We start from the raw sequence: 10,355 nt of genomic DNA on the forward strand, positions 1-10,355 counted from the left end.
GAAATACCAAGCAGGATAGACAAAAGAGAAAGGGTTGATGTTGTGTACTTGGATTTTTCAGAAGTCCTTTGACAGGGTGCCACACATGAGGCTGCTTAACAAGCCACGAGCCCATGCTATTACAGGAAAGATTCTAGGATTGATAGAGTGGTAGCTGATTGGCAGGAGGCAAAGAGTGGGACTAAGTGTGACTGCTGGTGACTAGTGGTGTTCCACAGGGGTCTGTTTTGGGAGAAATTCTTTTTGCATTATATGTCATAATTTGGATGATGGAATTGATGGCTTTGTTGCAAAGTTTGTAGGTGATAGCTGTAGGGGCTGATAGCGTTGAGGAAGTTGAGGGGCTACAGAAGGACTTAGATGAGAGTGGGCAAAGAAATGGCTGATGGAATAGTGTCAAGAAGTGTATGGTATTGTACTTTGGTAGAAGGGATGAAAGGGTTGACTGTTTTCTAAATAGAGAATACAAAAAAACTGAGGCAAAGGGACGCAAACACGAGGAAATCTGCAGATGCTGGAATTTCAAGCAATACACATAAAGGTTGCTGGTGAATGCAGCAAGCCAGGCAGCATCTCTAGGAAGAGGTACAGGCGACGTTTCGGGCCGAGACCCTTCGTCAGGACTAACTCAAAGAAGAGCTAGTAAGAGATTTGAAAGGGGGAAGGGGGAGATCCGAAATGACAGAAGACAGGAGGGGGAGAGATGGAGCCAAGAGCTGGACAGTTGATTGGCAAAAGGGATATGACAGGATCATGGGACAGGAGGCCTAGGGAGAAAGAAAAGTGGGGGGGGGGGGAGCCCAAAGGATGGGCAAGGGGTATAGTGAGAGGGACAGAGGGAGAAATAAAGGATGCGTGTATGTAAATAAATAAACAGATGGGGTACGAGGGGGAGGTGGGGCATTAGCAGAAGTTTGAGAAGTCAATGTTCAAATGCCATCAGGTTGGAGGCTACCCAGATAGAATATAAGGTGTTGTTCCTCCAACCTGAGTGTTGCTTCATCTTTACAGTAGAGGAGGCCGTGGATAGACATATCAGAATGGGAATGGGACGTGGAATTAAAATGTGCGGCCACTGGGAGATCCTGCTTTCTCTGGCAGACAGAGCATAGGTGTTCAGCGAAACGATCTCCCAGTCTGCGTCGGGTCTTGCCAATATGTAGAAGGCCGCATTGGGAGCACTGGACGCAGTATATCACCCCAGCCGACTCACAGGTGAAGTGTCGCCTCATGTCCATCCACGGCCTCCTCTACTATAAAGATGAAGCCACACTTGGGTTGGAGGAACAACACCTTATATTCCGTCTGGGTAGCCTCCAACCTGATGGCATCTGAATATTGACTTCTCAAACTTCTGCTAATGCCCCACCTCCCCCTTGTACCCCATCCGTTTATTTATTTATTTATATACACACATTCATTTTCTCTTTCTCCTTTTTCTCCCTCTGTCCCTTTCACTATACCCCTTGCCCATCCTTTGGGCTCTCCCCCCCCCTTTTCTTTCTCCCTAGGCCTCCTGTCCCATGATCCTGTCATATCTCTTTTGCCAATCAACTGTCCAGCTCTTGGCTCCATCCCTCCCCCTCCTGTCTCCTATCATTTCGGATCTCCCCCTCCCCCTCCCACTTTCAAATCTCTTACTAGCTCTTCTATGAGTTAGTCCTGACGAAAGGTCTCGGCCCGAAATGTTGACTGTACCTCTTCCTAGAGATGCTGCCTGGCCTGCTGCGTTCACCAGCAACTTGTATGTGTGAGGCATAAAGGGACTTGGGGGTCCTTGTGCAGGATTTCCTAAAGGTTAATTTGCTGATTGAGTCTGTGATGAGAAAAGCAAATGCAATGTTAGCATTAATTTCAAGAGGGTTAGAATATAAAAGCAAGGATGTAATGTTGAAAACTTATAAAGCACTGGTGAGGCCTCACTTGGAGTATTGTGAACAATTAGGAACCTTAACTTAGAAAGTATATGCTGAAACTGGAGAGGATTCAAAGGAGTTTCACAAAAATGGTTCTAGGATTGAATGGCTTGTCGTATGAAGAGCATTTGATGGCTTTGAGCCTGTATTTGCTGGAATTCAGAAGAATGAGAGGTGAACCCATTGAAACCTATCAGATGGTGAAAGGCCTTGATAGAGTTGATGTGGAGAGGATGATTCCTATGGTGGGAGAGTCTAAGACCAGAGGATGCAGCCTCAAAATAGAGGGGTGTCCTTTTAGAATGGAGATCGGAGGAATTTTTTTAGCCAGAGAGTGGTGATTCTGTGGAATTCTTTACCACAGGCAGCTGTAGAGGCCAATTCTTTATATATATTTAAGGCAGAGATTGATAGATTCTTGATTGGTCGGGGCATGAAGGGATTTGGGGAGAAGGCAGGTGATTGGGGCTGAGAGGAAAATTGGATCAGTCATGATGAAATGGCGGAGTGGGCCAAATGACCTAATTCTGCTTCTATATTTTATGGTCTTATGGAAGTGGTGAATGGAGGCTTGATTTCAACTGTTAAGAGAAGTTTTGATAAGTACATGGATGGATGGTGTAGGTGTGGGTTGATGGGACTAGGCAGACTAACTGTTTGACACACACTAGATGGACTGAAGGGCCTGTTTCTGTGCTGTGGTGCTCTATAATTATATGCATAAGTTAATCTGATGTATACCTTTTTATAGAGATATAAGGGTAATTGCAACGTTGGTATTGAGTTTCAAGTTCCCAATCCATCATTGATAAAATTCAGATCATTTGATATGTCTGCGCATGTTGTCCTCATGTTTCAACAGGTATATTTTTAAAATAGTGAATGTCGGCTCAGTAACAATAGCTAGTAACAAAGATTTTGCACAACTTTTTTGAGCTATTCCAAAATTGGGGTTAAGTAATCTATACCTTCTGGTCTTTAGACTCCCAACCTGCATTTCAAGGACAAAGATGACATATTTATTTTGAGTCAGAGAACAGTGAGACAAAATCTCTTTTTTATGTATCAATTGGGATCAAAGGCTTATGAGGGCACCATAGAAGATGTGACAGAGATGAGTGTACAATGCCAGTCATCTGGTGATTTCTCCGCAGTCTAATTGGTTTGAAGTGTATATCTAGACTGTATCTAGAAACATAGAAACATAGAAAATAGGTGCAGGAGTAGGCCATTCGGCCCTTCGAGCCTGCACCGCCGTTTATTATGATCATGGCTGATCATCCAACTCAGAACTCCACCCCAGCCTTCCCTCCATACCCCCTGATCTCCGTAGCCACAAGGGCCATATCTAACTCCCTCTTAAATATAGCCAATGAACTGGCCTCAACTGTTTCCTGTGGCAGAGAATTCCACAGATTCACCACTCTCTGTGTGAAGAAGTTTTTCTTAATCTTGGTCCTAAAAGGCTTCCCCTTTATCCTCAAACTGTGACCCCTCGTTCTGGACTTCCTCAACATCGGGAACAATCTTCCTGCATCTAGCCTGTCCAATCCCTTTAGGATTTTATACGTTTCAATCAGATCCCCCCTCAATCTTCTAAATTCCAACGAGTACAAGCCCAGTTCATCCAGTCTTTCTTCATATGAAAGTCCTGCCATCCCAGGAATCAATCTGGTGAACCTTCTTTGTACTCCCTCTATGGCAAGGATGTCTTTCCTCAGATTAGGGGACCAAAACTGCACACAATACTCCAGGTGTGGTCTCACCAAGGCCTTGTACAACTGCAGTAGTACCTCCCTGCTCCTGTACTCGAATCCTCTCGCTATAAATGCCAGCATACCGTTCGCCTTTTTCACCGCCTGCTGTACCTGCATGCCCACTTTCAATGACTGGTGTATAATGACACCCAGGTCTCGTTGCACCTCCCCTTTTCCTAATCGGCCACCATTCAGATAATAATCTGTTTTCCTATTTTTGCCACCAAAGTGGATAACTTCACATTTATCCACATTAAATTGCATCTGCCATGAATTTGCCCACTCACCCAACCTATCCAAGTCACTCTGCATCCTCTTAGCATCCTCCTCACAGCTAACACTGCCACCCAGCTTCGTGTCATCCGCAAACTTGGAGATGCTGCATTTAATTCCCTCATCCAAGTCATTAATATATATTGTAAACAACTGGGGTCCCAGCACTGAGCCTTGCGGTACTCCACTAGTCACCGTTATCTGTTATGTCTGTCACTCAAAGTCATACTAACTTCGTTTGTGCTGCTTGCAATCTCTGCTCTAAAGAAAACAATTCCAGATTCTTTAGTTTACCCGGACAAAGTTTACCTCATCTCTGGAATTATTTTCATACATCTCATTGTAGCCACAAAGTCCTTCACATCTTTCATAAATAGTGGTTCCCAGACTTGGATGTACTCCATCTGAGCCCAAACTGATCTTTTATGAAGGTTTTTCATAATTTCCTTGCATTTGTTTTCCATGTCGCCACACGTAAAGGCGAAGGTGTCATATGCTTTTACAACTATGGTATCCATGTCTTTTTATTTGTGATATACAATGCACATACAAGTCAAGCTTGTCATATACATGTATACCATCAAACGAGATGTTTCTCCAAGTCAGGGTGTAAAGAACTGTAGTGTGCATAACACACATAACACATAATGACTTATGAAAGTAAGGATGAAATCTACAGATTTATTACACATAAATAAAGTGCATAAGTGTGAGGTACAAAACAGTGACATTTTGAATGCGATGCGCTGGGAGTTCAGAAGCCTAATGGCCTGAGGGAAGAAATTGTTTCCTTTCCTACCATTCCTGTTTTTACTTATTGGAGTCTCCTGCGTGATGGTAGAAAGTCAGAGGATGCTGGATAGATGAGTGCAATCCTTGATAATAATATTACATCCAAGATCTTTCTGTTATTGTACCTCTCTTACAATTGTGCTCTCTAGTTTAAATTTGCCTTGTATATTTCTTTCTGTTAGTAACAAATATGCAAGAAGGCCCATTGAGTCAATGCTGCCACATCTTCATCTCAGTGGTTTGCTTTTGTATCCTTGAAGTCTATTACTATCCTCTTTACAGTTCACTTTATCTCCAAGTTTTGTTTAATTGGAAATTATGCCTTGTATACCCACATCCACTTTATCGATATAAAGAAGAAAAGCCATACACTTAGTACAACTCCTTTGAGTTCCACTGTATACTTCCCACAAGTCTGAAAAAGTCTTTTATTGCTATTTCCTATTACTTAGACATTTGCTATACCTAATATTTATTTCACAGATTTAATCTATTGTACGCTTTTGGAAGTTAAATACACAACACAACCAATTTTGCTAATTGATCCATATTTGTCAAAGTGCAAATATTACCCTATTTACTGTTTCTAAAAACTTCTTCACTGCTTAGGTATAATACTAACTGAAAGTGTTTTTCTGAGAACATTTTTTTTCAAATAAGAGTGTATCATTTGCAATTTCCAGTCTTTGGGCACTACTCTGAATCTATGTTAGAAGATTATGGTGCCTACAACTCACCTTGCCCTGCCTTCTCTCCTTCCCCTCCTTTCTCCTCTCATTCCCATCCCTGACCATAGCTCACAGGAGCAGAATTAGGCCATAAAGTTGGCTTCACCACTCCATCATGACTGATTTATCATCCCTCTCAATCCCAATCTCCTGCCTTCTCATAACCTTTGACACACTGAATAATCAAGAACATATCAACCACCACCCCAACGACTAGGCCTGTCTGGGGCAGTGAAACCCTTAGATTCACCACCCTTTTGTTTAAGAAATTTTTCCTCATCTGTTCTAAATGCATGTCCCTTAATTCTGAGGCCCTGCCCTCTTGTCCTAGACTTCCCGACTATAGGAAATATCCTTCCCACATCCACTCTCTCTAGGCCTTTCAATATTCAACCTTGAACTCCAGGCCAGGTCTTTATGTGCTGCTATTGTGACTCCCATCTTCCCTTACCCCACCACCACTCTGCAACCCCGTCTCCCTCAGATCCCACCATCAGTTCCTGGGCCCTCAGAGGCTCCATCTTCCTCTCACCCCAACCCTACACCTCAGGCTCCCCCCTCCCCCCTCTGATCTCAGCTCTCATCCATGCCAGGTCTTTACCATCCCCTCCGACCTTCAACTGTCTGAGGCAGAACGCACTGTCCTCAGTAAGGGCCTCACCTTTGTCCCCCTTCGCCCACACCTCAGCGAGTTCCATGTTCGCCATGACGCGGAACTGTTCTTCCGCCATCTCTGTCTCCAAGCCTACTTCTTTGGCAAGGACTCTTCCACACCCACCGATGACCTTTCTCCCGTCTTCAGCCCTCCTCCTCTTCATGGCCACCCCGCTCTGGTCTTCTGCCTGCTCTGGATCTCTTTATTGCTAACTGCCGATGGGACATCAACCGTCTCGACTTCACTGCACCTTGTTCCTTACTCCTTCCGAACGCTCTGCTCTCCACTCCCTCCGCAACAATCCTAACTAACCTTACTATTAAACCCGCCGATAAGTGGGGTGCTGTTGTAGTCTGGCGCACTGACCTCAACCTTGCCGAGGCACAGCGACAACGCGCGGATACCTCCTCGTATCTACCCCTTGATCGTGACCCCACTAAGGAGCACCAGGCCATTGTCTGCCACACCATCACTGACTTTATCCGCTCAGGGGATCTCCCATCCACTGCTACCAACCTTACAGTTCCCACACCTTGCACTTCCCGTTTCTACCTCCTACCCAAGATCCACAAACCTGCCTGTCCTGGCAGACCCATTGTCTCAGCTTGCTCCTGCGCCACCGAACTCGTTTCTGCACACCTCGACACGGTTTTATCCCCCCCTTGTTCAATCCCTTCCTACCTATGTTCGTGACACTTCTCACGCTCTTAAACTTTTCGATGATTTTAAGTTCCCTGGCCCCCACCGCTTTATTTTCACCATGGATGTCCAGTCCCTATATACTTCCATCCCCCATCAGGAAGGTCTCAAAGCTCTCCGCTTCTTTTTGAATTCCAGACATAATCAGTTAACCTCTACCACCATTCTGCTCCATCTAGCAGAATTAGTCCTTACTCTTAATAATTTTTCCTTTGGCTCCTCCCACTTCCTCCAAACTAAAGGTGTAGCTATGGGCATCCACATGGGTCCTAGCTATGCCTGCCTTTTTGTTGGCTTTGTGGAACAATCTATGTTCCAAAGCTATTCTGGTATCTGTCCCCCACTTTTCCTTCGCTACATCGACGACTGCATTGGCGCTGCTTCCTGCACGCATGCTGAGCTCGTTGACTTTATTAACTTTGCCTCCAACTTTCACCCTGCCCTCAAGTTTACCTGGTCCATTTCCGACACCTCCCTCCCCTTTCTAGATCTTTCTGTCTCTGTCTCTGGAGACAGTTTATCTACTGATGTCTACTATAAGCCTACTGACTCTCACAGCTATCTGGACTATTCATCTTCTCACCCTGTCTCTTGCAAAAATGCTATCCCCTTCTCGCAATTCCTCCGTCTCCACCGCATCTGCTCTCAGGATGAGGCTTTTCATTCCAGGACGAGGGAGATGTCCTCCTTTTTTAAAGAAAGGGGCTTCCCTTCCTCCACCATCAACTCTGCTCTCAAAAGCATCGCCCCATTTTACGCACATCTGCTCTCACTCCATCCTCCCGCCACCCCACTAGGAATAGGGTTCCCCTGGTCCTCACCTACCACCCCATCAGCTTCCGGGTCCAACATATTATTCTCCGTAACTCCCGCCACCTCCAACAGGATCCCACCACTAAGCACATCTTTCCCTCCCCCCCCCCCCCCGCTTTCTGCAGGGATCGCTCCTTACGCGACTCCCTTGTCCATTCGTCACCCCCTTCCCTCCCCACTGATCTCCCTCCTGGCACTTATCCTTGTAGGCGGAACAAGTGCTACACATGCCCTTACACTTCCTCCCTTACCACCATTCAGGGCCCCAGATAGTCCTTCCAGGTGAGGTGATACTTCACCTGTGAGTCGGCTGGGGTGATATACTGTGTTCGGTGCTCCCAATGTGGCCTTCTATATATTGACGAGACCCGACGCAGACTGGGTGATCGTTTTGCTGAACACCTACGCTCTGTCCGCCAGAGAAAGCAGGATCTCCCAGTGGCCACACATTTTAATTCCACATCCCATTCCCATTCTGATATGTCTATCCATGGCCTCCTCTACTGTAAAGATGAAGCCACACTCAGGTTGGAGGAACAACACCTTATATTCCATCTGGGTAGCCTCCAACCTGCTGGCATGAACATTGACTTCTCCAACTTCCACTAATGCCCCACCTCCCGCTCATACCCCATCCGTTATTTATTTATATACACACATTCTTTCTCTCTCTCTCCTTTTTCTCCCTCTGTCCCTCTGACTATACCCCTTGCCCATCCTCTGGGTTCCCCCCTCCTTTTCTTTCTCCCTGGGCCTCCTGTCCCATGATCCTCTCGTATCTCTTTTGCCAATCACCTGTCCAGCTCTTGGCTCCATCCCTCCCCCTCCTGTCTTCTCCTATCATTTTGGAGATCCCCCTCCCCCTCCCACATCAAATCTCTTACTAGCTCTTCCTTCAGTTAGTCCTGACGAAGGGTCTTGGCCCGAAACGTCGACTGTACCTCTTCCTAGAGATGCTGCCTGGCCTGCTGCGTTCACCAGCAACTTTGATGTGTGTTGCTTGAATTTCCAGCATCTGCAGAATTCCTTGTGTTTGCCTTTCAATATTCGATAGGTTTCAATGAGATCTCCCTTCATCTAAACTCCAGCGTATACAGGCCCAGGACCATCAAATGCTCATCGTATGTTAACCCTTTCATTCCTGGGATTATATTCATGAACCTCCTCTGGACTTTGTTCAATGCCAGCACATCTTTTCTTAGATAAGGGGTCAGAAACTGCTCACAATCATTTGTGGTCTAGCCAATGTCTTAAAAAGCCTCAGAATTTAAAAGCAAGGATGTAATGCTAGTTCTTTTGAAATGATTGTTAACATTGCATTTGCCTTCCTTACCACCAATTCAACCTACAAGTCCTACCCAAGGATTCCCAAGTCCCTTTGCACCTCTGAATCTCAATTACATCTTTGAGGCTCCAGAACAGCATATTCATTGACGAAGTTCTCTCTGTAATCAACATGGTTTCTCATTTGTGTTAACAATGTGGAATCTGTCATATACTTGCTTTTTCTGCGTAATGTTACTCTGTACCCTTTTTGGTCATCCGGGAAGTTCTGGCTTTAATCCCTTCTTTTCCTCCTTCATGAGAATATATTTGGGCTACTAGTGAAGCCTGAAGACCAGCCAATGTTCAATTAGTTTTGAATCTCGAACTTAGTTTCTATTTTTTGCCTACCTTCTCATTATCATGTAATTGGAATTGGCTGTTCTTTAATTGAATGTTTTAACATTGAAGTAGTTAATATGCTTCTCCACAGCCATCAAACAACCTGATGTGATCGCTGATTCTCGTGTTCCACATGGCCGCCAGATTCCTAGCCCTATGTTCATTAATACTGCCTTCCTTATTAAGACAGTTCCCCTAAACATCCTTAAAATTATTTTTAAAGAATAAATGTAATCTGCTCCAATTAAATAAGCTATTTATCTATAAAGTAATTTTATGCTACCTCCATTTATGTAAAGAGAAAATACTTACACATGGGTGTATCTGAAAAGCTTGTTTACCTTGCCATTTATTTGCATCATAATAATTTCAAATTTTCAACAATGCCTATTTTGAACAGGAATGTAAATAAACTGCATCAATTTTATGTCTACCAGGTGATGCTTCAATTGGTAGCCAAAATAAATTTAAATGCCCACATTGTAATTACATTGCCAAGTATCGGCGCACATTGAAGAGACATCAGCTGATACACACTGGTGTGAGGTCCTTTGCTTGTGACATCTGTGGAAAGTTATTCACACGAAGAGAACATGTTAAGAGACATTCCTTGGTGAGTATGGGTACTATTTATAAGAACTATGAACCTGTGATTGAAGGTCTTGGAACCTGATTTGGTTACAAGTATTTGCTTAGTTCTCTTTCACCCCTGCCTCTTTCTCATGACCTTGTTGTATTCTGGTAACATCCTCAAACATGTTTGCTTATAAACTTAGCTGTACCTTCCATTTAAGGACTGGGCATACCAAAGCATTATTCTTTAGTCTTTGTTACAATTTTTATAATCATGATGGTAGATTAGTTTAATGTTTAGTAAATCTGAGCCATATTCCATTTTTCAGAACCTTCCAGTTTGGATTTTTGTTCTCAAATTTTAGGTCATCTGAACTTCTGCTGCAAAATCGTACCTCCTCACTGAATTATCATACTGTAACATGTGTTAGATAGATGGTCCACCTGTGCCTTCAATTTACAATTCCTAACATAGTGTTTAAAT

The 10,355-nt window shown here is 44.3% G+C and overlaps 1 protein-coding gene across 1 annotated transcript in view; it reads left to right on the forward strand.

The window, feature by feature from the left end:
- zbtb10 (zinc finger and BTB domain containing 10) overlaps positions 1-10,355 on the forward strand; it is a 98,639-nt gene that overhangs the window by 77,889 nt on the left and 10,395 nt on the right. The window contains exon 4 of the mRNA XM_063065574.1: positions 9,736-9,911. Within this exon, the coding sequence (XP_062921644.1) occupies positions 9,736-9,911 (176 nt within the window). The remainder of the gene's footprint in view (positions 1-9,735; positions 9,912-10,355) is intronic.

The sequence above is a fragment of the Mobula hypostoma genome, chromosome 1, assembly GCF_963921235.1.
Source record: "Mobula hypostoma chromosome 1, sMobHyp1.1, whole genome shotgun sequence".
Taxonomy (NCBI): domain Eukaryota; kingdom Metazoa; phylum Chordata; class Chondrichthyes; order Myliobatiformes; family Myliobatidae; genus Mobula; species Mobula hypostoma.